Source organism: Trichoderma evansii (genome assembly GCF_050947405.1).
Source record: "Trichoderma evansii strain SZMC 28006 chromosome Unknown GGI43scaffold_4, whole genome shotgun sequence".
NCBI classification, from domain to species: domain Eukaryota; kingdom Fungi; phylum Ascomycota; class Sordariomycetes; order Hypocreales; family Hypocreaceae; genus Trichoderma; species Trichoderma evansii.
The window spans coordinates 1,638,797-1,664,204 of NW_028145202.1; the positions used below are offsets into that span (position 1 = coordinate 1,638,797).

The 25,408-nt window shown below is 47.9% G+C and overlaps 11 protein-coding genes and 1 non-coding gene across 12 annotated transcripts; 5 read left to right on the top strand and 7 right to left on the bottom strand.

Moving 5' to 3' along the window:
* The first annotated feature begins 33 nt into the window (after nucleotides 1-33).
* Nucleotides 34-3,199, top strand: GGI43DRAFT_398570 (uncharacterized protein). Its single transcript, XM_083205230.1, has 3 exons — nucleotides 34-698; nucleotides 761-2,168; nucleotides 2,232-3,199. The coding sequence occupies exons 1-3, from the start codon at nucleotides 499-501 to the stop codon at nucleotides 2,697-2,699; spliced, it is 2,076 nt and encodes a 691-aa protein (XP_083063509.1). The 5' UTR covers nucleotides 34-498; the 3' UTR covers nucleotides 2,700-3,199.
* GGI43DRAFT_t65 lies at nucleotides 3,128-3,215 on the top strand. Its single transcript has one exon. It is a non-coding gene; the product is annotated as a tRNA-Val (tRNA).
* Nucleotides 3,216-3,562: 347 nt separating this feature from the next.
* On the bottom strand, nucleotides 3,563-4,353 carry GGI43DRAFT_297014 (YqaE/Pmp3 family membrane protein). Its single transcript, XM_083201466.1, has 4 exons — nucleotides 4,240-4,353; nucleotides 3,971-4,077; nucleotides 3,757-3,868; nucleotides 3,563-3,681 (listed from the first exon to the last, which is right to left on the bottom strand). Exons 1-3 carry the CDS (start codon nucleotides 4,254-4,256, stop codon nucleotides 3,819-3,821), a joined length of 174 nt encoding a protein of 57 aa, XP_083063510.1. The 5' UTR covers nucleotides 4,257-4,353; the 3' UTR covers nucleotides 3,563-3,681; nucleotides 3,757-3,818.
* A 1,387-nt stretch (nucleotides 4,354-5,740) lies between these two features.
* GGI43DRAFT_296877 (mannose-ethanolamine phosphotransferase GPI11) lies at nucleotides 5,741-6,914 on the bottom strand. The gene is made up of 2 exons (XM_083201465.1): nucleotides 6,407-6,914; nucleotides 5,741-6,319 (listed from the first exon to the last, which is right to left on the bottom strand). Exons 1-2 carry the CDS (start codon nucleotides 6,767-6,769, stop codon nucleotides 5,894-5,896), a joined length of 789 nt encoding a protein of 262 aa, XP_083063511.1. The 5' UTR covers nucleotides 6,770-6,914; the 3' UTR covers nucleotides 5,741-5,893.
* Nucleotides 6,915-7,059: 145 nt separating this feature from the next.
* Nucleotides 7,060-8,787, bottom strand: GGI43DRAFT_421267 (cytochrome P450; the record flags this gene model as incomplete). The annotated part of the gene is made up of 4 exons (XM_083207925.1): nucleotides 7,060-7,182; nucleotides 7,255-8,250; nucleotides 8,308-8,504; nucleotides 8,577-8,787. 4 exons carry the CDS (start codon nucleotides 8,785-8,787, stop codon nucleotides 7,060-7,062), a joined length of 1,527 nt encoding a protein of 508 aa, XP_083063512.1.
* An 800-nt stretch (nucleotides 8,788-9,587) lies between these two features.
* GGI43DRAFT_297123 (putative SAM dependent methyltransferase) lies at nucleotides 9,588-11,403 on the bottom strand. Its single transcript, XM_083201467.1, has 3 exons — nucleotides 11,334-11,403; nucleotides 10,375-11,259; nucleotides 9,588-10,113 (listed from the first exon to the last, which is right to left on the bottom strand). The coding sequence occupies exons 2-3, from the start codon at nucleotides 11,106-11,108 to the stop codon at nucleotides 10,047-10,049; spliced, it is 801 nt and encodes a 266-aa protein (XP_083063513.1). The 5' UTR covers nucleotides 11,109-11,259; nucleotides 11,334-11,403; the 3' UTR covers nucleotides 9,588-10,046.
* Nucleotides 11,404-14,941: 3,538 nt separating this feature from the next.
* Nucleotides 14,942-15,283, top strand: GGI43DRAFT_381362 (uncharacterized protein; the record flags this gene model as incomplete). Its single annotated transcript, XM_083203117.1, has 2 exons — nucleotides 14,942-15,132; nucleotides 15,202-15,283. The coding sequence occupies 2 exons, from the start codon at nucleotides 14,942-14,944 to the stop codon at nucleotides 15,281-15,283; spliced, it is 273 nt and encodes a 90-aa protein (XP_083063514.1).
* Nucleotides 15,284-16,478: 1,195 nt separating this feature from the next.
* On the bottom strand, nucleotides 16,479-17,707 carry GGI43DRAFT_297174 (nuclear transport factor 2 family protein). Its single transcript, XM_083201469.1, has one exon. The coding sequence runs from the start codon at nucleotides 17,184-17,186 to the stop codon at nucleotides 16,713-16,715; it is 474 nt and encodes a 157-aa protein (XP_083063515.1). The 5' UTR covers nucleotides 17,187-17,707; the 3' UTR covers nucleotides 16,479-16,712.
* On the top strand, nucleotides 17,708-21,445 carry GGI43DRAFT_297175 (P-loop containing nucleoside triphosphate hydrolase protein). The gene has a single exon (XM_083201470.1). It carries the CDS (start codon nucleotides 18,228-18,230, stop codon nucleotides 21,405-21,407), a length of 3,180 nt encoding a protein of 1,059 aa, XP_083063516.1. The 5' UTR covers nucleotides 17,708-18,227; the 3' UTR covers nucleotides 21,408-21,445.
* Nucleotides 21,232-22,636, bottom strand: GGI43DRAFT_297168 (S-adenosyl-L-methionine-dependent methyltransferase). Its single transcript, XM_083201468.1, has 2 exons — nucleotides 21,728-22,636; nucleotides 21,232-21,653 (listed from the first exon to the last, which is right to left on the bottom strand). Exons 1-2 carry the CDS (start codon nucleotides 22,461-22,463, stop codon nucleotides 21,484-21,486), a joined length of 906 nt encoding a protein of 301 aa, XP_083063517.1. The 5' UTR covers nucleotides 22,464-22,636; the 3' UTR covers nucleotides 21,232-21,483.
* Nucleotides 22,637-23,435: 799 nt separating this feature from the next.
* On the bottom strand, nucleotides 23,436-24,533 carry GGI43DRAFT_398598 (snoRNA-binding rRNA-processing protein IMP3). The gene is made up of 2 exons (XM_083205231.1): nucleotides 24,144-24,533; nucleotides 23,436-24,081 (listed from the first exon to the last, which is right to left on the bottom strand). The coding sequence occupies exons 1-2, from the start codon at nucleotides 24,297-24,299 to the stop codon at nucleotides 23,686-23,688; spliced, it is 552 nt and encodes a 183-aa protein (XP_083063518.1). The 5' UTR covers nucleotides 24,300-24,533; the 3' UTR covers nucleotides 23,436-23,685.
* Nucleotides 24,534-25,368, top strand: GGI43DRAFT_398599 (ribosomal protein S18). Its single transcript, XM_083205232.1, has one exon. It carries the CDS (start codon nucleotides 24,613-24,615, stop codon nucleotides 25,141-25,143), a length of 531 nt encoding a protein of 176 aa, XP_083063519.1. The 5' UTR covers nucleotides 24,534-24,612; the 3' UTR covers nucleotides 25,144-25,368.
* Nucleotides 25,369-25,408: the final 40 nt, after the last annotated feature.

A 25,408-nucleotide genomic window follows, 5' to 3' on the forward strand; every position in this document is an offset into this window, starting at 1 on the left:
CACCACGGCCCCAATATTATGCTCCGACGATAAATAACTTGTCTTTATTATCCAAAATGCTATCCATCCTCTTCTACCAACTCTATAACCCGCCACCAAACTCGAAACAAAACGCAGTCCGCAAACAGCCTTTGATGCTGAAATGGCGCTAATCGGTCGCCTGGATCGCCTAAACAAGCCCAGGGCCCTTGCATAGGCAGGCGTAGGTAGCCATTAGTTAGCACACTTACAGATTCCCCGCTCTCCGCGGGGCAGCTCAGCGCTACGACATCACTTGGCTTGTAGCTCGTGATGAAAGCTCTCTAATCTATTATCAGATGACTCTGCCTTGTCGCCTGCCTGCTGCTGGAACCTTGCTCCTACACGACATAAAATCGTAAAACCCGTCGCCAGCTCCAAACCCACAAATTTATACTGCTGACGACTACACCATATATAGCGGCTAGTTTGCTGAACTCGAACGAAATACAAGGCGTAACTTGCGAAGGAACCGTTACCATGGACGAGCCGCTTCAGTTCGTGCCGTTTACTTCCGAGATCGAGCTGCCGTTCTACTCGGCGCTCTTCTCGTCCAAGCTAGAATATGACAAGCTCGACGACTCTGCGCGTAGGCTGATGGGCGTGTATGAGCCGCGCGATGTGGACCCAGATGCAAGCTCCAAGCTGCAGCTTCTCGGCAGTGCTTTGACAAACACCGAGTACGTCCTCCGCCGTGATTGTAATGCTTGATAGGTTTCTAACTGACATGTGTCATACGTAGTCCCCCTTTCGGAAAAGCAAGAGCTGAAGGCATTATTAAGAATGTTAATACCATCGAAGATTTCAGAAATACCGATAAGGCGGCGATGTTGAAGCTGGCGGGCAGGCAGATATGGGACGCCATTAACGATGGAAGCATTTACTCTGTCCCCTCGCTACTCTCATCTTTTATCATATTATCATACGCCGACCTCAAAAAATACAAGTTCATATACTGGTGTGCATTTCCCGCGCTGCACTCGGATGCGCAGTGGAAGCGAGCCGGCCCTGTTCAGCGCCTCACCTCTGATGAGACCACGGCTCTTTTGGATCGAGTAGGCACGTGGCGATACATTGTCGATAAGCGCGAACATGGATTCTTCTTGGCCAAGAAGATATGGGGAGAGAAGCCAGCAGATTTGAGCGAACACGACCCTGCGCATAAGATTCCATACAGATGGGAGGTGGCTTCGCTGCGGAATTTTGAAGATGGCTTTTTTGATGGTGTTGCAGAGGAAGATCGATTTGTGACATTTTTGGACCCGTCAACTTTCTCAGAAGGCCCGTCATGGCCTCTTCGCAACCTCTTGATCCTGATTCGCCACCGATTCCGCCTGTCCAAGATTAATATTCTGTGCTTCAGAGATGAGTGGTCCCGACGACACGAGGCCAAAAGCATCATCATTCCTATCAAGATGGACCCTGTCGAAAATATGGAGATTAAGGAAATGCCCAAAGTCACTGGCTGGGAACGAGCCAAGAACGGTAAACTTCAAGCACAGCTGGCCAACTTGGGCGAATACATGGATCCATCTCGACTGGCAGATTCGTCGGTCGATTTGAATCTCAAGCTCATGAAGTGGCGACTTGCTCCGGATCTAAACCTCGATGTAATCAAGGAAACAAAGTGCCTGCTTTTGGGTGCTGGAACCTTGGGAGGCTACGTCTCAAGAAATTTGATGGGATGGGGTGTGAGGAAAATCACATTTGTCGACTATGGCAGTGTATCCTTTTCAAACCCGGTTCGTCAGCCGCTGTTTGAATACGAAGACTGTCTCAACGGTGGCAGGCCAAAGGCGATTCAAGCTGCCGAGATGCTAAAGAGGATATATCCTGGTGTGGAAGCCGAAGGACACTCCTTTTCCGTGCCGATGCTTGGTCACGCCCTCACTGATGAAGCGAAGACGAAAGCTGACTACGACAAGCTTGAAGCCCTCATTAATGCTCACGATGTCATCTTCTTGCTGATGGACACTCGTGAGTCTCGATGGCTACCGACAGTAATGGGAAAGGCGGCCGGAAAAATTGTTATGAATGCCGCTCTTGGGTTCGACTCCTATGTCGTTATGCGGCACGGCGCCGAAGCAACGCACGAGGGCCAAGATACTCTCGGATGCTACTTCTGCAACGACGTTGTCGCTCCAGCTGATGTAAGTTTCCCTTGAAAGTTCTTTATTTCATAGTTCACAAGCTGACCACCTTATGTACCTTAGTCTATGAAGGATCAGACTCTTGACCAGCAGTGTACTGTAACTCGACCCGGAGTTGCTGCTATTGCTTCCGCACTTTTGGTTGAACTTCTTACCAGTCTCCTGCAGCATCCCTTGAAGCACAGCGCCCCAGCTCCTCAGCCACGACCGGGAGTTACGCTTGAGAGAGACCCCCCAGACCATCCACTCGGCCTTGTGCCGCATCAGGTCAGAGGCTATGTGTCTACCTTTCAGAATATTGTAATCCGCGGCCAATCATACGATAGCTGTAGCGCATGTAGCCCCAAGATTCTGGACGCCTTCCGCACCGACGGATGGAGCTTTGTTAAGAAAGCTCTCGAGGAGAAGAACTATGTTGCCGAACTATCAGGTCTCGCCGAAGTCCAACGCAGAGCCGAAGAGCTGAACGATCAGCTGGACTGGGACGACGATGAGGCAGCTGAGGAAGAGGGCGACGGAGAGCTCCTCTAAGTCTAAGCAAGCAAAAGGCATTTGTTTCTTTTTTTTTCTTCTCACTCGTTCCACTCAGTGGTGGTAAAACTCTCTATGCTCAGTATTCAATTTGGTAGAAGGCACAGGGAATAGGAAATTCTTAGAATTGGCGCTCATGTTTTTTCTTCTTTTGGTTTTTATATATACGACTTTCTTGGTATCTAGTCTATAGTGGCTTGTGTCTGAACTTTTGGCCTATCACGAAGAGTCGAATTTTGTATGTAAATTATTGGATTTTTAGATTGGTCAATATAGCCCTTCTACCGTGTTCTGTATGTGTTAACTTGCAAGCTCATCTGCCTTACACTTTTTGTTCATCTCTATTCTCATATTTTGATTTGCAAACTCGTTGTGCCTGTATCGTGCCTATAGCTAGTAACAGCACGGGATCAGTCATCAAATAAATTGGTTCCGTGGTCTAGTTGGTTATGACATTTCGTTAACAGTTAGTTGACACCACCGAAAAGGTCCCCGGTTCGAGCCCGGGCGGAATCACCATCTTTTCTTTTTGCGTTTCATTAAGCGTCTCTGACTATGTAGCCGTCCCTTTATTTTTGATATTTTTTCCTTCTTTTCTTATGGCTTTCGTGGTCGTCGCTCGTAACATTCGTCGTCGTATCCGACTTGAGGAGGGGCAGTTTGTACACGCACAGACACCTTTGCGCCACCCGCACGTGCCACCCGCACGTGCCACTTCACTTTCATCGCAAAACATCACCAGTATGAAACATGTGACACAGGAAATATTCAAACTTCAAAAAAGTATTTGTGATTAGAGGTCGTCGGGTATCAATATATTATTATAATAGCCAAACCTGATGCCCCTGGCAAACAGGCCGCCCCTGCATCCAGCCGACAAAAAAGGAAGAGAGAAAATCAAAAAAATCCAGAAAAGACCGTCGACTGTCATTACCACATCTATAACCAACCAGGTGGTGAGCTGGCAATTATTACCATAGCACTCCCGCACAAGCGCATATCCATTCTAAAAAGATTTGCCAGTCAAACATCGATTAGAAGCAGACAGCTAATGCACGACATGAAATGCAGTGCGGCGTCATGGATCTGAGCTGGCGGATACAAGAGTGGTGGAAGTGCTTAGTACTTCAATATGATGTACAGAGCGTGGATGATACCGGGGATATAACCTAAAATGGTATCGCATTAGCGTATCCTCCAGCAAATGAAAAAGTTCGTGACGTGATGTCTCGCTATTAGTGAAACCGGGACGGTGAACAGGTTAGACATACCCAAGATTGTGAGCAGGATGTTGATCAAGAAGTCGGCACCGCAGCCTCGCTCGAGGAAGACACCTACGGGCGGCAGGATAATGGCCACAATGATCTTGGCGACATCGCTGAATGAGAAGGCGTAGTTAGTATCCAAGCTGTTAATCGATATTGGTTCTCCCTATCATCGAACTCCCAAGTTGGTATCGCTAGGCGAGGTGCTATCACTGAGAGCTGCGAGCTGCGGGGAACTGTGACGGAAGCCACGGGACGTCAGGCTCGGAGCTTACCTGGATGTGAAAGGCATGGTGAATAGTGTTGGAAGCTCGAAAGCTCAAGAGTTGTTTGATATATACGGGTGTTGTCGAGTCGTGACTGAAAGGCCTTGGATGGCACCTATGTATAAGTGTTTTGCGTTGGAAAAGAGAAGATGAAGATTTCCAGTCGGGAATAAGCTGTAATCAAAGAGGCACAAATGGAGAGGAGATAGAGATGGCACGAAGGTTTCTGCGAAGTCTGTACTATTTATTGCCCGTCATCTTGGCGCTTTCCACACATTCCGGCCAAGGAAAGAAGAGAAACTGGTTTCCATGTTGCGTCATCGGCAGGTCAAGCCACAGAAACATGAAAGGGAGGCAAGACACGAGCCGTCTAGCTACACACTTGTCATGTAGCTCATCTGATGGCATTCCAAGTTCTGTAGCAGTGACATAGGGTTCTAAGTCGGGCCCTCTCGTGTCAGGGCTACACGCCACAAGTGTTCCGGAACAAGCTTGAATTGTGCATGGAACAAACTGCCACTATGCCATCATTGACCTTAACTTTTTATGCCTTGTATAATTAAATCATACGTCATAACCTTTTAAGCGTGCTGCAGGCCCCTGCCTAGTGCTTCTTGGCCATGCAAGTTGGGGGTGATCAAGTGTGCTGCACCGCCACAGATTGCTCGAGCTCCCCATGGTGTGACAGTGATTGTGAATAGGACGCAGCGTAAGAAAGCTCTTGCGCCACACATGCACCGCGGCATGACGACAAAACCACTGCTGATTGGCGCTGGAGATCTGGATTCATCACACCAGCCACACCAACCAGGGATTAGAGATGCACACTTGGCACATTTCCGTGAGTGCCGATGCGGCTTGCCTCACGTACGTATGAGTGACCTCAGCTGCTCTGCGATGAATTTGCGTTTTCCAGCACTAAGTTGGCCCCTTTTCCAGAAGCGTTCAATGGCTGTATCTAAATTATCCTGAAATTTAGAATTATCCTGCTGTTTCTGCCTTAGCCCCCAGCAAACCGTCCTCGGCTGCAACAAAGTGGCTCGACATGCGCGCAACGCTTGGCGGGCTGACAGCGAATGGTGGGCTTCTTGAGTTGGATGGATGGATGGATTGGATGGCAAGCGCTGTATCGGCTACCCAGCGAAATTACTCCGAGCTCCGTGCAAGCCGAGAACCGGAAGGTTTTTATTTTACTAATTGAATTCACAGGAAACCTGCGGTGGCTGGCGTCGAGTGAGATGGTTGTAATCACCGGACCATTCAGATGTCGTCTGTCAAGCTGAGACGGCGGAAGTGGCTGGCTTCGCTCCAAGATGGCTCGACTAAACTTGTTCTGCGGGCGCCCTATTTCCAGCATCAATTTGTCCGACCAACGATAGCTCCGTCGCAGAGAGGGGGGTGTGTAGTAATACAGCCATGTATTATTAAAAAAGATTTAACGGTCGACTAGCTGCGTCGTGCCTCTCAGAAACTAAACCACTGCCGCTGGTTACCTACTATAGTATTATATCATTTTCTCTATCCGTGTATAAGCCAATTAACCTCAAACTCAAGAGATTAGTCCTTCGTAATGCTGGCCTCAGCACACGATAGACACTGTTTCCCCCAACAATTCGCTCCGTATATGATGCCCAATGATAGATGCCCAATCCACCGTGTCTCTCTACTCGTCCTTGGCGGCGGGCGCTGCAGTTCCGCCGATTCGCTTGCCGTAGAACACAGTGCCCGATAACCAGCTGCCAAGGAGTGAGCCCGCGTACAGGCCGCAGACAATAGTCACCGGCCACCTCTGCCAGTCTCGATCCCAGTCCAGGGGGATAGGCACCGCGCCCAACCATGCGCCAAGCACTGCGCCAAGCAGCCCGCCCAGAGTCTCGTCCAGAGGCGCAGACACGCCAGCCACCGCAATCAGGGACTGATTATCCACCCCGCGCGCGTAGATGATGGGGAAGACACCAAGGAGGGCGAAGTGAGCAGCGCAGAGGAAGGTTTCCAGAACATGATCCAGGAGCGGCGCGCCGAAGAGGATGAAGAGGGCGTGGATGACGGGGGTTGAAATCGTAGTGAGGATTATGGCGAGGAGAGCAGTCTAGAGGAAAGGTATATCAATGTTAGCATAATCTCGTTTCTACTCAATGCCACAATCAAATTCATCAATTGAGTGGGAGCTGCGCACCACCACAGAGCTCGTTCCGGCCGCCTCCGGCTTCTTCTTCTCGCCAGGACGGGACTTCTTGGCAGCCTTTGCCTGCTGAGAGCCCGCTGCCGGCAGACATAGCACCACATATGCCACCTGGATGACCGCCACGACAGGCACAGCGGACTGAAGCGTACGGGCTGGCTGTGCCACCAGCTCGTTGAATTGAGCTGCCAGCAGCCCCAATAGGACAGCTACTCGGCCGAAAGAGACGCCCTTGGACAAGGCATTGTTGAACGTCGGGACGGCGGTAATGGCAGCTTTAGGCTTGCTGTCGGTGGCCTGGGCCGGTGAGCCCTTTGCCAGTGCTGAGGACATGGTGATGGGATCTACCAGCGGCATTATCGTGTTCTCTGGGACTGAGCTGTTTGGGAAATGGAAGCTTCCGAGGTAAGGTTTGGTAAAGATTCGGGTCACGTGACCGTATACTTGGAGCTGAGCCTTTTATACTTGACTCGCCAACAACAGCAGATGGATTCGAATTAATTTGGGAGAGAAAAAAAGGATGAACAGGTGTAGATTTTCAATTTTTCTATCTTGTATATTTAGGGCAATAGATTGGGAAACTTTACCTCCCAAAGAGGCACCAAATTGAAGCGTAGTATATAACCCAAGCTCTCACTCAACCACCTTCAAATACTGCCTCTCTCCATTACCTGTACCCACATATCGGAGATTGTAAATAGCCCAAGGTTGTTCAATGCCACCCACGGTTTCGTCGGGTTAATAAGGGCAATGTCGAAATTACGAAGTAGCTATTAATCCAGTGTCAGCGCAATTCGGTGAGTGCCTAAATACCACCTTTGTTCTCCCTCAACAAGACGTACCTCGAATACAACCTTCTCAAGCTCCATCCGAGCGACATCTTTGCCCAAACACTGCCACTTTCCATAACCGAATACCAGTTCATTTGTACGGAGCATTTTACCAAGCTTGTCCTTATCATCTTCGAACCAGCGCTCTGGACGGAAAACCTTGGCATCGTCGCCGTAAATCTCGGTGCTGCGGTGCATTGCGAGCGCAGAATATCCGATGTAAGCGCCTCCGGGCAAGAATACGTCTTTACCGTTGATATTGACGATGTCACCTCCGGTTGGAATATCTCGTGAGAAGATGTTTGCAACCGGGGGCCAGACTCGCATAGCTTCACGGATGGTGGCTTGAAGGTATGGGAGTTGTTTTGCCTCACTGTGAGTGATGAAGCCATCTTGAGGTGCTTTGCCGTCTCGAACGGCTTCGTCAATTTCTTTCTGAAGCTTGGCGTATACCCGAGGGTTTGTTATGACGTGAAGCAAGGTGCATCGAATACCACTTGCAGTGGTATCAGAACCAGCAACGATCTGTTCGAGAGCCTCGGAGCGCAGGTCATCGCCTACTACGCCGTGACGAATAAATGATGCCAGCATGTCAGATTTCTTGTCTGTCGGATTTTTGAGCCGCTCGTCAACATGGCGGAAGCAAGCTGCCATTAGCCTGCCGAAGCCCTTGCTATCCTCTGCCGACGGAGCTATAAAACGGCCGATGAAAGGGGCCTGCGCGATCCAACTGAAGCCTAGAGCAGCGGCGAAGTTGGTTATTTGGAGTCCTTCCTCGCTAGACTGGAGAAAATCCTCTACGTCGGCATCTCTCTGCAGCATGCCGAATGTCTTGCCCGTTCCCACGGCGCTGATGACGTCCAGGGTGAAGAACTGGACTTTTCGTGCTAAATCCATGGGAACAACTTTGCCAGTTGTGGAAATGTATTTGGATTTCACCAAGTTGAGAAAATCCCGAAGACGCTGATCAATGGAATCTTCGATATCGAGGTTTTCTCTCCCAGAGTACTTAGAATTGCGTGATGATCAGTAAAATCCGTTAATAGTGATACGACGATAACATACACCCGGAGCCAACTGCTTTCTTCGATAATCATGTTTTGCATTATCGGACTGTGAAAAGACGTTGTCACGTCGATACTCGATGCGGCAAGCTGAGTAGTACCACTCGGAACGTTTATATCCAGGAGAGTTGTTCACATGAGTCCACACATCCGGAGATGAGGTAATCAAGATATTTGGTGCAACTCTTGCTATTGGGCCTGTCATTCAACGCGTCAGAATGGGCTGTGTTTGCCATCTACTAAAGAATAGGGGAAGAGTTCAATTCGAACCATATTTCTCGCAGACTTCTCCATAATATTCATGGCATCTCTGTTGAAGCAAAGCCTTTCTATGAGGCCAATTGGTGAAATTGCTCAAAAAGGGGCCGCGAAAGGACCTTAGTCTTGCCCATGCAGTGATTCTTCCGGCGATGAAGTATACAAGGAGACCGCCAACGAACAGGACGAGGTATCCTGGAATCCTGGCAAATCCGCCCATCATCACGCATCTACATGCAGAATAGAACATACGATATAAATAACCGATGATTCCGAGAAGAGGTGAAATTTTTATAAATTTCTAAAACACCGCCCTATCCCTACTGCAACTACTGCAAGCAGCGACTACAGCATTTACACTGTGCAGCGGGCGGAGCAAAGATGGGGAAGCGCCGGCCGCTAGACTCTTCACGGGGCGGCCCGAACCAGGCCTTTGGATATAGCGTAGAAAAAAGGCGAATCAAAGAAAGAAATGATGAAGTTGGTGTGTTCTTCAAAAAGAGAGGGAAAAAGAAAAAGAGGAGAAAAAGTGAAAAAGTAGCGGAGCAGGGAGGCGCACTTATGCTGCTCTGTAATACCAAATGCTGGGCGTCATGACGTCTTCCCCTCTCTTTGCATGTTCTACTACCACTACTAGGAGTGCCTACGTACTAGCGGTAATATTATTACAGCTACGATCGAGAAGGTAAAACAAAAGTGCAGTAGCGTCGACAAGGTGGTTACTTTAGGACGCCTATTTGAGTGCGCTATAGAGTCCGGGATGCTACGATAGCTCCGGGTCCCGGGCTCGTTGAAGATGCGGCTAAAGGGAACAGGGTATCGGATAATCCAGATTACTGCTTCTTATGGAATTATGAGCTTATTTGTATTGTAGACTATTGTTTCAGCGTGCATGAGCTGAAGAGTTACATGACATGGATGCTGGATGCATGCTGTCTCTCACCCAAACGCTTGGCCGTTCATAACGGGCACATTGAGCACCTTTGCAATTCACACCAGATAGAATTATACCAATTGCGCTAGCTATGAATAATCTGCACCTAGATAGCACTAAATATTACACATCTATTAGCCCTTGATTACAGATTATACTATGCGAGCAAGGGCATTAGCTGCTCGCTATTACATGTTGAATAGGACGGCTTTAGTTGTGGCGCTTGGCGTACTATAAGCGAAGATATAGCGATACCACACAGGTTAGTATTGTCTATAACAATCTATCCCATAAGAACCCCTGAAAATGAGCACATAATTCCAAAAAGCTTTTGAGTCAATGAGGCGCCTTGTGGTATATTAGAAGCAATATCATATACAGCCATGCAGGAATCATTGAGAGGGAGCATAAAATTCAAGTAATGTACATGACTTAAGTTGCCAGAAGTACTAATCAATCAGTCATTCGCTCCGACATTGCTTTGCATAAAACTCATTCCATGATGGCAAATATACAAACAACCAACGCAGTGTGACATTGCCGTCAAGTTATGCAGCCAACCGCCCTATTGGCCACGTGGAAAGATGACATGAACGCTTCCTTGATGGGCATAGCCTTAGGTGACAGCTATTAATCTTTTGCAAGGATTGCTTGTGTCAAAATTTTCAACGTAAACGCTAAAGAAAAAGGAAAAAACGCCGTGGGGGTAGCCAAATCAAAATGCAACAAAAATGCAACAAATGCAACAAAAATGAACAAGTTTACTATCCGGTTGATGGCTTTCGTGAAAAGACATTTGTGCTGTATTTATGCATTAACGATTACTGTATCTGAGAGGGAAACAAAGAAGATGAAGAAGAAAAAAGAGGCACATACCATATGTAGTACGGTCTGATCCTGTGGTTGTGCAAACCTCTGCGCATTTCCGAGACAAAGACCTGGACCTCGATGTAGTCCCAGCCCATAATCTCCTTGAGCATGAAGAGGGCGAAACCCTCCAGGCTCTCGTCTAGAAAAGCAAGACTATAGGCTCCAATCTGCTTCATGGTGGGATCGCTGCTCCATGCACCGATAGGAACCGGGTAGTTCTTCTCAACAACGTCCACGTAGCCCGCCTCTTGCATCAGCCTGCGCATCTTCCCGCCTTCACCGATTCGCAGTGTTTTCCCCATGCGCTCCGAGGCCTCAAAGAATATATTTGCCCATCGCTTGAAGATGTGCTTTGGGTCGTCTCGAATTTCAGGAACATCGCTCAGCACCATGATATTATACTCAAAGTTCTCGACCCAGCCTCCCGGTATGGTCGCCCGGTAGGCCTGCTTGTAGAGCTCGCCCCAGTCGCCAATGCTACCGTAGAGTCCCCGGATGTGAATATAGTCAAACGATTCGGGCTCATATGTCCATTCGAGCTGCGCATCTTCAATGTGGAACATGCAGTTTGGCGGCACCCACATGGGCTGGATGGGGCTGATGTCGGTTCCTATGATCTCGGCGGAAGGATATGCGTCGGACATGTCGATGGCCCAGATGCCAGTTCCGGTACCAACATCAAGAACTCTGGTGGGGGGTTTTGAGAGAGGCGCCTCGAATAATCTATCGCCGAGGACCATGGTAATAAAGTGGTGTGATATGTCGAGCCCATCGTTCTGTCGCTCGTCGTTTGGACCCCAGTATTGGGTCGTCTTGGAGTTTTGGTATGTGCGCCCGTGGATGTTGCGATAATCGTATATGCTGTCGGTTAGAGAAGCGGTTGATGAGGCGCTATAAGATTGGTCGCCAAGTCAATATGCATCAACGCATGGAACATTTATCGCGCAGTGCTCAAGTTGACCTACTTATCATCTTCATCATCTTCTACGCCAGAGTCGCCCTCTTCATTGTCATTCTCATCCTATTGTGTGCCCATCAATATACGTCACCCAAAAAAATCGTTATAATCTCGCGGCTGCGATATTAATTCGCCGAACATACAAATGGTATTTCCGCCGTGGGCACTTGGCCTGCTGCTGACGGCTGCGCAGCGTCAGGAGATATCGGCGCTGGTGGTGACTTGGTGGAGGAGCCGCCTCGTGGACTTTTGGGCGACTTTGGACTGGCCATTGCGATCGCGCGACTGTAGATGATGGAATGGCGTTGGCGCCAATGACAGACACCGCCGAGACGTCTATCGCCAGAGATATCCGCGCAGGCGCATTAACAACGTCGGCAAAAGACCGTTATCTCCCCTCGTGCAAAAATCGTCCGTATGAGACTCTCAACGTTGCGTGGGTTGGTTGTTTGTCACTGCGCGCAAACAGGCTGGGGGCTCTATTAGCAGCCTGTTAGCGCAGGGAGCTGCCGTCAATCCTGGCATCTTTTTTCTGAGCCAGCTGAGAACTAAGCTTAGAAGACGGCCACTGTGGACGCAATTTGCCTAGTTGACACGTCTAAGGAACCCGTTTTTGGTGCCAAGTCAACATGCAGATTTGGCATTCTTCGATTAGCACCCAGGACTTCTAGAAAGACAGCACCCGAAAAAGACACTTGCTACGGCACGTATTGATCTCGGTAGTTTGCCCCCAAATACTCGAGAGAGCCAAGTTGGCTGCAACGCAGTATAAATACATGTATTGAGTGAACTTGACTTGCTCGTGCACACGGCCAGTCAGAGTATGACGGAAAGACAGTGCGAATTCCCCGAGCCAAGTAAAGACGCCTCCTTATCCAGTTTTACAATCTGCTCAAGTTTGTAATGCCAAGCCACAATGATGTCTAATTTATATTGCGTAATATGGACAGCCTCGGTCGTGCATTGTGTTGGCGGAGTTCTTCAATGCCAATGATAGGAAGACGAACACGTGATGGTTATGCAGAAGAATAGCCAAAATAGGAAAAAGAAGCAGAATGCCTACTGAGCAGCAGCAGTTTGAAATACAGTGCAAAACACTGTATAAATCATTATGTCCATTGCGACACTCATATAGTGGCAAGTAGTCTTTCACTTCGTTTAGGTGCCTATCACTTGGAATAGCTGCTTCAATGTCCCGAAGTAAGGATTCCTTGGTCTGGCCATCATTGGCTGAATAATAAAGGGAATTATTATTCAACACCCCAATTTCGTTATCCAGCACCCCCATTATACATGTAATTAAATGACCCGATCAGTCCACTCATATATATACATTTAAGAAATATACAGCACTTAAAAATAGTAGAAGCAGTAGAGGCAGTAGAGGCAGTAGATTAACTAGCGGTAAATTCGTGACATTACCACGGATTGGGTGCTGGATAACGAAACTTGGGTGCTGAAGAATAATTCCCGTAATAAATACCAGTTTTGGCCATTTCGAACAATATGTAGATAGTACCAGGAATCAATTTCGCCTTGCTTATACCTCTCGTATTACTCTGAATCTAAAAAGCACTATAGATTTTTAACGTGAAGGATAACAAATAAATTTTCAGCTCTTGTGGATCTATCACCTGTCATGTTAAAAAGATGTCAAATGTTTGCTCTGGTTGTGCGGAGGAGCGTATACCCTGTACTATTCTGCGGGCAGACATGAGTATATCTTAGCCCATCTGCAATGTTTGCTTCTGAATCAGCCACGCAAAAACTTTTGCCTTAGGTTATAGGTATGCCAGAATCATAGTCTCTGCTCCCTCTAGAGGCAAAAGCACTCTCGCAATCTGCATTAGTAACAAAAGCTGGAAAAGGCTGCATGAACGCTCTCTGAAATCACGGATCATATAGTCTGAGTACGCCATTCAACGGCACCGTTACTAGAAGAATGCTACAAATAGTAGAATATAAAAGCAGGAAAAAGAATTAAAAATTATCTCCAAGTGAAAAGATGAGTATGTTACTTGGCCTTGGTTTGTCATTGTTTGCCCTCTCAAGACAGTACATGTAGTCCTAGCTTTCTGTCTTTCTCTTTCTAGCAGCAACTCATGCCGAGAGTCCTCCGCGAGTTGCCAACCTGAATCTTGTCTTGCAAAGCATTGATGAGATCACATTTTTCAAGCTTACGAAATCATGCAACTATCTTGGAATAGAACACAGCTGGGTTTTGAGCCACGTGCACAAATTAAAATCGAGGCGAAGAAAAGCGATCGGTGCTGGCCGACCCTGATCCCCTGAGCGGATATCGGGGAGTGCGCCGCTGCGGCTGGAACCGGACGAGCAGCTGATGCCGCAGTCGCCGCAAAACCGCTAACAAATCTCTTGGACAATCAAGCCGCTTTATTCTCTTCACAATGCTCTAGGAGTATTACTGATGTTATGGAATCGCCTGATGACTCCTCTGTATGGAGCTGAGCATATTTTGAATCGGACTGCGCGTTATGGCAGCAACAGTGCTGAAGAGTCTGTTACTCTCTTTTTGGTGGTTTGCCTCTAGATAGATCTCTTGAATAGCGCCATCTACACTAGATGCATCTGAGTCTATGGCCTGCTAGTGAAATCGCCGTAGATGGCATCTTCCCATGCAAAGACAACACACCACTCTTGAGGATCTTTGTGATCTGAGTATTAATTGCCTTGTTGGGATTTGACGCCGCGAGCGACTTCCCCAGATTACGTAGCAGAAGCACAAGGGAAAACCTGGCCTCTAGGGGATGCGGCCACTGAAGAGTGGTATGATAATTCTGCAATGTCGCCTTCTTCGGGCGCGGATCCTAGGCAAATCTGCTCATAACAGGAAACTACAGCGGCATAGGCTATTATGAGACCAGAATATTCCACTTTGGGAGCCCGGGCGTCAATCATTAGGCGGCTGCGTCTCCACGCCGCCCGAACTTCTGGATCTTGCACTCTCAAAGCAAGAGATGAAAATTGTTAACGCCAGCGGCCAGCCAATGCCCCCCCTCCGGTATACTCCGGAGTGGCACCACCGACCGGGGGTTGTTTTTAGTCGCTTATTCCCACAGCTTGCAGGTCAATGAGGTAAGCCCGAAAACCGTTAGGTCATAGGTAAGGCTAGCCAATCGTCTAGCGGCTGCTTCGTAACAACGGCAGTAGTATGTCCTGACAGTGGTGTGATATTCATCCAGCTAGATGTGTGGCATCTGCCCATAATCTGCGGCAAGGGAGTCTCACGAGAGCGGAAGCAGCGCCAAATTGACATCATGAGGGTGGGAAAAAATGAAAAAATCCAATTTCGGATGGTGACTGCGCCGCATGGCGTGCGGCGATTTGCGATGGATTGCTGGGATACATAATGTTCGGGTTGGAAGCCTCGATGTTCGCTTTTGGTTCATCATCACAACATCGCAAAGCAGCAACACAATCCACTGAGGATCACCTCTCAACTCAATCTTGTTTTATATTCTACGAATATCTCTACTCAATCATATTTACCGAGTGTAATATCATCAAGATTCGAAATCGAATTTGATTGCATCTCCAATCTCCTCAACTTACCACAAACAATCCGATAAACACATCTTTCAAACACATCTCCAGATGTCTGCCGCCGCCGTCACTCGTACTGCAGCCAACACTGTTGCCCGCAGACCTGTTTCATTTGTCATGCAAGTCCGAAGAATGGGCCGCGCTTTTGAGCACCACCCCTATGAGCGGATTCCAGTCACCATGAAGCCTGCACGTCCCGACTATGTCAAGGAGATCACTTGGGTAGCGGGCAAGATCGTCACGTAAGCTATCCCTGATAAAGAAACATAGTATTCCAAAGTTTCCTTTACTAACATTTATTCTTTTGATAGTTATGTTCCTACCTTTGGCCTGCTGCTTGGCTGGCCTGCTTTTTGCAAGTGGGCTTGTGACGGACAAATCGGACGACTTTAAAATATTGGTAACGGTGATGGAATAGAACGGGACAGAAAAATTAGAATTGTCCATCTTTCGACTGTATATATACCTCAGGTGTTTGGGTGGACTTGGATATAACGCATATTTCGGCGCAACACGCATTTAAATAATGGGATTTCATATGTTAATTCATCCTAATGTGTCATTTTAAATACTTGTGATTTATGATGTGTGAACTGCTTATCTCAATCATTCTAGGATGCCCTCGTTTCTCATACTCATCCTTTTGCTTTTTCTTCTCTTTAATAACTATATCATTCTGATGGTAAGTAGTCACTGTCCCTGGGACCAGGGATGTTTGCCAATATCTTTCTACAGTGTGATCACAGCGCATTATGCAGATCTTGATAACTATTTCAGCAGGTAGGCAAGCTCTACAATCCACTCAGCTTGTCCAGAGCAGCAAATAACCACTGGATAATATTGTTGGTGGGTAGCCCCAAGCTAGTTCACACACATTCTGATATTTATTGCTAACTGAGCTCAAAATTGCGGCATATTATCCGACTATTCATGTTTTGACTCACTTCAACCTGATCATTATGAAAGCATGACCTTGTAGCGGTAACGGTTCGCTCTGACGACGTTTGAACGAAGCCCCCATCTATTCGAAAGTATTTCATCAATCGACGACTGGGGATTTTATATGCAAAATACTGTATGTGCATTTGGCAACAATGATGACAATAAATCCAAACAGTCTTGGTCGGCCACTACGCTTGTGATTTCGATGTATGGAGTTTGAAATCATGCAGGGCAGATTGTCATAAACGCAGTCTTCTGGCATCAGCGAATCTTTTGCCACGCCGTATATCTTAAAGGAAAGCCGTTATCATCACCAACTGAATGAAAATGAGATGGAATAATTGGCCCAGAATTTGCTAGTTTCTTCCCGGAATGCGATGATGCGTTTGGGATAGGTGACACCTTTGACCTTGGAGCGGTGGCGGCAACTAGTATATCTGGAGACTTGGTGCGTTACCTGAAGACTTTAACGAATCAGATGCAAGGATTGTCTGCGATAGAATTAGTTGCCGTCTTGGCCATACACCACAAGCATACGGAATCCTTTGAGCGATATGCCGAATTATGTCTCGGCGCCCCCGCATGTCGCCCTCCCTCTGTGGTATCTGGTGCTCTAAAATCTGACCACTTTTGCTTCTACAGATTAGGAATATGTGCGGTAAACCTGCAAAGGTGTGCCTTTTTTAGCCAAAGGCTAAATACGAAATGAAGAATCGTACGATAAAATTGAAGATCCAATTGAAGCCATATACGCGAGATTGGGTCGGAATTTAAACAGCACAACCTACAAAGTGTGGAATATGAACGATTTGTGTATTCATAATGCAGGTGGCGAAATGATAACGCCATGACTCTTGAAAAAAATAATCTAATGGAAGGACTATGGGTTCGAAGGTCTAGACTCTGACCAATCGAGATACAGCTTCCGCTCTGAGAACCGCCAGACATCATCGACCTCTTTCTTCAAGATATCTTGGTATCGCAGACTGGCCACATACATCTGTCGCTGGCCATCCTTTTCGGACAAATGATATGCAGTGCAATATGTTTCCCCAGAAGCAGTCCTGCCGTCTGGTCCAATGTCGATAGTGCTTTGTCCATTGAAGTGTGTTGTGTGGGTGTAGCCGCGCAGAAACTCGAAGACTGGCCGCAAATCCTCTTTTTTTTCGACGACTTGCGAAGGAGACGTTCCTTCTCCTTGCATGTATACTAAGAAGTTGGTTTTGTCGGTGAAAAGTGACATTTGCTCGTCTGGCAAGCGGCGATCAGCGCAGTGAGCATATCGGTCGATGACTTGACGGATGGCGATTCGATCGCGCGCTTCCTCGGGGCTTAAAGAGAGAGTTGCTGCCATGGCGAATGTCGATTTATGATAAAAAAGAAAGATGAACAAAAGTGATCATTTGCTTCAATTTTTCAGCTCTGGTGACAGGAGCTGGTGGTACTTTTTAATGTTCCTAGCTATAGCGACTATCTTCATCTTGGTTTGCAAATCTTCAAAGAGAACTTCTTGCTCTGCACATCGCTGGCATAAGCATCTTAGCATATATAAAAAGTCGACTTCCCTGGGTGTTCTGGGCTGCCCAAAATTTACGGGCAGAGATTATCTCATCAGTCATGTCACCCTGGCACTAAATAGATCTTGATGTGGTCATCAAGCATTGCTGCTTGGGTAAGACACTACCGATTACATGGTATATCCTTTGACTTGTTACATATTTGCCTTAGCGATGGATGTGGCAGCTCGGCTCAATCTTGATAATTATTTGATGAGATAATACCACCTTTGGGCAGGGCTACCGCCAACGTGTGGGCTGTATTCCTTATGAGCAATAAGCAATGCTAGTGTAAGATCTGAGGCTTCAAAAGCTGAATTGGCCGATATACTTGCCAATCCCATCCCATACGCGCAACTTATTGGAATATTGGCTTCTAAAATGGCCCAAAGGCAGCCAGAAACCCATAAAAAGTGAAATACTCAAACGCTGCTAGCTCAGACTCATGCAAGTATTGAACTTGTTAAAGCGGCATGACGTCGATAATAACATATGTATGGCTACTACCAAGCCGTGCCTGCATAATGGCCAGTTGCGAAGGTTTATATAATAAGATACATGTAGCATGTAGTCTGCTTGATTTAATGCATGTACTTGGGCTCTCAATTGCGATTACAACGCCGAATATCCAGCGACGTAGAGCACCGTCGTCGCAGTGCTGCCTAGAGCTGGATCCAAGGCCTGACAGCCGCTAAACGACGGGCACTATGTAGTGTGCTTAGGCAGTAGAGACCATGAGCATTGCAAGCGTCACGTGGGTCCGCCATTGCATCTCGCGTTATCGCTACGCGTTTCGTCGCTGACTTCTTGTGACATTTTTGCCGCTTTGGCTACAAAAAATGGCAAGTAATGTCATTGTATTGTCAGATGATGACGATACAGAATCTGCTTCCGAAGATGGGTTTGAGGGATCGGCAAAACCCCCACCTCCAAAGAGGAAAATCGAACCCGAGTTGACGGAAAAGGTTCAGTGGACGGATGAATCAGACAGTGTGCCTTCCAAGCCAAAGAAACGGAAGACAAAACGTAAATCCATTAGGAAAAAGAAAGATGAAAAGGATAGCCGAAATAATGGCCGTGCAGAGGATGATGCAGAGACTTTGGACCTCCCCGACTACCTGATTGAGCGGAGAAGAGACTTTGATGCTAAGAGGAAGCTATATCACGAATCAGCGCTGATGCTACCGCCTGATTTCACTGATATCGAATTCGATGAGTCAAGGAGGCTTAAAGAGCTAAAGGAGAGGCCAGATTTTGATCCAAGAAGTGGTATCAAACCGTCTCGGCCATACGAAGATATCGAACTTCCTCAGTCAGGTGGTCTCATCCCAGCATCAATTGCGCAGTACTTACGTGATTATCAAGTTGACGGTGTTCGATTTCTGCACAGGAAATTTGTATACCAAGAGGGAGGTATCTTGGGAGACGACATGGGTCTCGGCAAGACGGTTCAAGTCGCTGCTTTCCTAACGACCGCTTTTGGAAAAACGGGCGATGAACGAGATGGGAAGCGTCTGAGGCAAATGAGATTATATGGTAATCGATGGTATCCCAAGATACTTATCGTCTGCCCCGGATCTCTAATTATGAATTGGAGAAACGAGCTGAGCCGATGGGGGTGGTGGCATGTAGATGTGTTCCACGGCGCAAACAAAGACGACGTACTTGGCGCAGCTCGGGCCGGTATGCTGGAAATTATGATTACGACATACGAGACATATAAAAACTCTCGCAGCTCCATCAACATGGTACAGTGGGATGCTATAATCGCAGACGAATGCCATCGACTCAAAGACCGTTATTCCGAGACCACCAAAGCAATGCAAGAAGTCAATGCGCTTTGTCGGATTGGCCTAACAGGAACTGCTATTCAAAATAGATATGAAGAACTCTGGACATTGTTGGATTGGACCAACCCGGGCCATTTTGGTGCCAAGGCGGAGTGGTCAAATACTATTACAAAGCCTTTGACTGTTGGCCAGTCACATGAGGCAACTGTTGCGCAACTGAGCCTCGCAAGGCAGACAGCAAAGAAACTGGTTGAAAACCTCCTTCCTCGATACTTTCTGCGCCGCATGAAATCTCTGATTGCAGATCAGCTGCCGAAGAAGACTGACCGAGTGGTCTTCTGTCCCCTTACAGACCTACAACTGGAAGCATACGAAAACTTCCTTGGTAGTGCAGAAGTAGCTATTTTACGGACTGCTTCCGAAGACTGCGAACATGGAGGTAAAAAGGGTTGGTGCTGTGACCAGCATCTTCCAAATGGCAAACGCTGGCAGAGCGCTGTCTTTCCCAGTATTATGGTTTTACAAAAACTGGCCAACCATCTCACGCTGCTGGTGCCATTGACAACAGATTTGGAAGAGAAACATGAACAAGAACTTGCGATACTGCAGAGATGCATGCCTGATACTTGGAGAGTGCTATACGAGAAGCGAGATCGGATTAGTAACCTGGTCAATCCGGAGTTTTGTGGCAAGTGGAAAATTCTCAAGAAATTGCTCAAGTTTTGGCATGGGGGCGGAAACAAAGTTCTGGTGTTTTCTCACAGCGTGCGATTACTTCGCATATTGCAGCATCTCTTTACCAACACAAGCTACACTGTGAGCTACCTGGACGGCTCTTTGAGCTACGAGGCGCGTCAAGATGTGGTTGACACTTTTAATTCGGATCCCACTCAATTTGTGTTTCTCATATCGACCAAGGCTGGCGGAGTCGGGCTGAATATCACCTCGGCTAACAAGGTCGTCATCATTGATCCTCATTGGAATCCCGCATATGACCTACAGGCCCAAGATCGAGCTTATCGGATAGGCCAAACGCGAGATGTTGAAGTTTTCAGACTTATCTCTGTTGGGACGATTGAAGAAATTGTCTATGCCCGCCAAATCTACAAGCAGCAGCAAGCAAATATTGGATATACTGCCTCGTCTGAGCGACGATATTTTCGCGGTGTTCAGCAAGATACTGAACGAAAGGGCGAAATTTTTGGACTATCAAATATTTTCACTTACCATAGCGATATGGGCTTGCTCCGCGATATTGTCAACAAGACAAATATTGCTGAGGCTAAAGCTGGGGTACATTTGGTCGATGTTGATATAGAAGAGGCTGCGAAAGACGGGGAAGATTTGGGAGTCGCCAAACGTGAAGAAGACGGCGATTCGGAAGATGGAGGCCTAAGTCAGCTGGCAGACTTGTTGACCTCTAATGACAAGGAAAAAGCCATTGATTCTAAGAAAGTCAACCGTCCCAAAAGCGACGCTGTGCAAGCAATCCTTGCGGCAGCTGGTGTAGAATACACGCACGACAATTCTGAGGTGATTGGGTCTTCCAAGGTAGAGGAACAGCTTTCACGGCAGGCGGCTATGAGACTATTTGGCGAGGGGGACCTTGCGGGTCAAGCTACTCTATTTGCTGATAGCGATGTGGATGATGGCGATGGGCTGCACAGCAAATTTAAACCGCCCGAAGACGTTTGCTTGCGGCAATTTTGTGAGATGGCTAGGGAGTTTGGCTTCGCCAATGCTACAGACTTTGCTCTTATTGTGGAAAGCTGGACAACAGAAACAAGAAGGAATTGTTTGAATTCATTCTATAAGAGACGCGAGGCTAAGCTGGAGAAAGAGGGTATCGTCAACCGCGAAAACTCGCCGGCAGACATGCGGGCAAAAGCCCTGAAGCTTGAGCACAAGCTAAAACCGAATGCGATGAAGGATGATGAGGCAAGAAGCGGGGTAAAGCTCGAAAACTTGGAGCCCTGGCCTCAGGTCAAGGCAGAAATTGTAAAAAAGGAGGAAGAGAAGGAGGAAATGACTGGGAATTTGCCGAGTGGCATAAAGTATGAAATCAAAACGGAAATGATGGCTGAAGATATCACGGAGGATATCAAAAAGGAGAAAACAGACGCAAGAAAGCGTGAATTTGCTGATGAGGGGAAGCCGATACCGGGAGACGAAAAATCCAAGAGGACATCGATATTTCTTTTGGACGATGACGATGATGACGAGCTTTGAGAAAGAGTTGCTGCTCAAATGAGGTCTTTCTATTTATGGGTATTCGCTGCGCAGGCAAAACTTGTTAAATCAAGAATTATTTCGTCAGAACGCCAATTTTGTGAGGTAAAAGTTCGTAAGGGGGGTGAGCCTCGGGCTGCACGAAGTCAATCTCTGTGAAAGTGCCAGCAGCCCGGAGACTCTTCTCGGTATCGCGACAGAGCTCACATCCTCCAATTAAGTGTGGCCAGATGAAGTTGACGAAGCCTGGCAAATCGAAAGTCGTTAGTTTTTGGTATGATTATAATTGGAATAGAAGCAGAGCGTGGGCGCTAACTTACGCTGATATAGGCTGAGCAATGGGCCTCCACGCCATACCTTGACGTGCTCATAGGCGTACCAATGACCCCCTGGCTTGAGCAGCTTGTACAAAAGCTTGATGTTCTTCTCAGGCTCGGGGATACTACAGAGACAAAGGACACTGACGATGCAGTCAACACTGCCTGGCTCGATCTTGCCATTCCAGGCGGAGGGATCGTCGACAGATTCGATACCGACAGGGACAACGTGATATATGTCGTCCATACCGAGGTCCTTTACACGTTGTTCAAGCGCTTTGGCGGAAATGGGGTTGGGTTCTACGCCGTACATCTTGATGATATGGCCGCCTGTGGTTTTTCTGTGTCGAAGGCCTTCGGTGTCGTGGGCGCTGTCGGCATTTTCGCGAAAACGAGCAAAAACGTCTGCATACATACCGCTTCCGGCACCAACTTCGATCACCGTACCATAAATCGGGGTGCTCACGACTTCATCGTGAACAACACCGCCTTTGGTACGACCTTCAAGGAGAGGAATGACGTGCTGCTCTGCATTGAGCTTGACATTCGGCCCGATGGTGGCCCAGAATGTACCGAACAGAGCTTCTTCGAATCTTGAGAGTGAGAACAAAGCTCGATAGTCCTTATCACGGATGAGACCCCGTATGGTGGCGGGTATATGACGGACAGAAATACCCATGAAGAGCCATGGATCTATGATATGTATGAAGGCATCCCATATGGTGGCCAAGATGCCCATGGTGAAAGAGGAGAGGGTAGCTGCCGTCCAGCACTCAGGGGACTTATATAAATGTGAATGGCACGATGGCGACTTTTATGGCGACCCCTTGTGTTGAAATAAGGGATCGGAAGGAAAAAAAAAGGGAGCCCAATAAAGCGAAAAGAAGAAGCAAAAGAACAAGATCTTTTAGGCTCACCAGGGGGAAAAGAGAGAGAAGAGTGTGGGAGCCTGTTTAGATGTGGGCTTTTATACCCGGCACGCACAGTGTGTCTACCTGGCACAAGATCCTCCATACACATGTGTGCCTAGCCCTTTCTCTGTGCAAACTGCGCCTTTTGCAAACGAAGCTACGGGTGTGGGGCCGATGCTAGTGGAGTTCCCGGTCTCAGCTCCTCCACTGGTGAAGATGAGATGTTTGGAGTCGTTGCGATTATGGTGGATGAGAATTTCGATATTTGAAGGTGTATTGTTTTACCGAGTTACAGGGGTGATTATGGCTCTGAAATACATCAAGGGGTTTTGTCCAGGAAATGTGAATGAAGCGGGCGAGGATCGGAACGATTGTGATAGCTCGGTTGAAAGATGGCGCGGCATAATCTTAACAGTCGCATACACAGGAAAGAATTTGAACGGCGTTCATAAAGCATTTTATACTTTGGGCATAGGAAAGAAAAGAAAATCGCGACGGCTTGCTTACTTGAGAAGAGCTTTGATTCGTTTTCTGATTAGTGAGCGCAGAGTGGCCATGTTTGCAACACCTGTTGTTGTGGCTGTCATTGAAAGCTTAAGTTAATGTACGCTGACAATTTATTGCCTAGTAAAGGGAGCTGTATAGTAGCAAAAGAGGGCAAGAATGAAGGCTCTAAGAGGTGAATATGTGCTCTGGCGAAATGTATCTAGCAATGTGGGTATACAGCAGGTGTGTCTATCCGACCAGAGAGGAGGGAACTACGTCTGAACTCCCCTGCTATGAGCGCGAACAGTGTAAAATGCCTTGTACAAGTAAATTTGAGAGTATTATCTATATCTCTTGCAATATCTGGCTGTAATGCAACCCAAGAACAGCCTTAATTAACCAACCAAGCCCGTAACGCCGAATTTAGCTTCCTGGCAATATGCTCTCCCCCATGCGCTGTCTAAAGGAGAATCCTCTCCTTGCACAAAACCCAGCATCCTTCATAAAACCAAATCGAAGAAAAAAAGATGAAGAAAAAAGTAAAAAGCAACAAGAAAAGACCGATCACAGCAGCTCAAAGTCATCCAGCTCATCCCTGTACTTCATAATGTTCTTCTTAATCTTGCTTCCCACCGCCCACGTCACAAAGTCCTCCGTGTTCCTCGTCACCAGGTACGCCGGGTCGGTGATCTCGTCGGTGCCGACGCGCACATGGCCCTGCTCAATCAGCTTGGTGGCCGCCTGGACGGTCTCGGCCATGCGCAGCCGTGTCATGACGACGGGGAGGCGGCGGCGGGCAAAGGCGCTGACGGTGACGTTGTTCTCGACGGCGGAGAGCTTGGAGGCGGAGGAGAGGATGCCCATGTCGTAGAGCTTGTTGAGGAGGAGCTCTTCGTGTTTGCGGCGGATGGGGTTTTCGGGGGGCAGGAGGGAGAGGCGATGGGCGAGTTGGCGGATGGACTGAAGAAGTGTTAGGATATTGAAACTGGAGTTGGAGGAAGAGTTGAGGCTATAAGACTCACGCCGCAAAGTCTGTTGTACTTGTGGTAGTCCTCTGGGTTCTGGATCATGTACCGCCGTCTGACGAGCTTGTCGCGGTGGTTGCTGTCTTGCTTGTATGTGAAGAAGTCTGTCTTGCGCAGAAGCTTCTGCTCGTGATGCTTGAGTTTTCGCACCATTTTGTCGGGAGCCTCTTTGGCAGGTTGTCGCAGTTACAATTATTTCTTTCTTCGGTTGTCAAGTTGAAAGACGGTCGCAGCCCAGGAAAGAGGAATTGGTTGGTATGAAATGCGCTGATTGCAAGTATCGTCCAAAGATTTGGAGGAGAGTCTCGAAAATGAAAATCGCAGGATATTTTTAAGTGGGGCGCTGCGGTACCACTCGCGGAAGAGTTCCGCCCGCCACCTTTAGCACAACACCAGGATTTCGCTATCACCAGCTACCAAGCAATCCGAGGCACCTTGACGTTTTTGCCAGCTCAATTCGCCCGCCATGCCTTCTCTCCTCCCTTCATCCTGCGCCATGCGCGGCCTCTCGATCCGGGCCTTCTCAACCAGCGCTGCAGTCTGCGCACCGCCCCGCGGAGATTCTCACCACCGCCACTCGTCCAGCAGCAGCCTCCTCTCCATCAACAACCCGACTTCCTCACGATCGTCTGCTTCCCCACGTTCCGGTTCGCAGTCTGCGCACAAGCCTAGCGAGGCTGCTGCCGACTTGATGACTAGATATAAGCGCGCGGGCCAGACTTCCCTGAGGAACAAGCAGGCTCATCTCGATATTATGCGCAACCAGAAGAACTCAAACGATTACCTGAAGCAGATGCCCCGAAGGTGGGACGCTGGTGATGTTTACTCGCCGCATGATATGAGCCCTGTGGAGATGCAGAAGTGGAGGAAGAGGTCACCTAGAGGTGGTGATGTTGTTGATGCGCTGGGAATTCGACCTTTGGATATGTACAAGGTATGGCTCACATCAGACTCCTATGGTCTGAGACTGGAAGAAAAAGGAGGTAGTGGAAACTAATGCAGCGCATAGAACTTTTCTTTAATCCAGGAATTCACCTCCACCTCTGGCCAAATCACCCACTCATCCGGCACCAGCCTTCGTCCCGTCAACCAGCGCAAGATTGCCAAGATGATCCGACGAGTTCAGGGCATGGGTCTGTACCCGACAATTCACGCTCACCCGGAGATGATCAGGGACAGCTTCTTCCCCGAGAGGAGATGAGAGGTTTAAGCAAACAAAAAATGGCGCAGTATGATTGAATTTTTGTTCAGAGCTGCCTTCT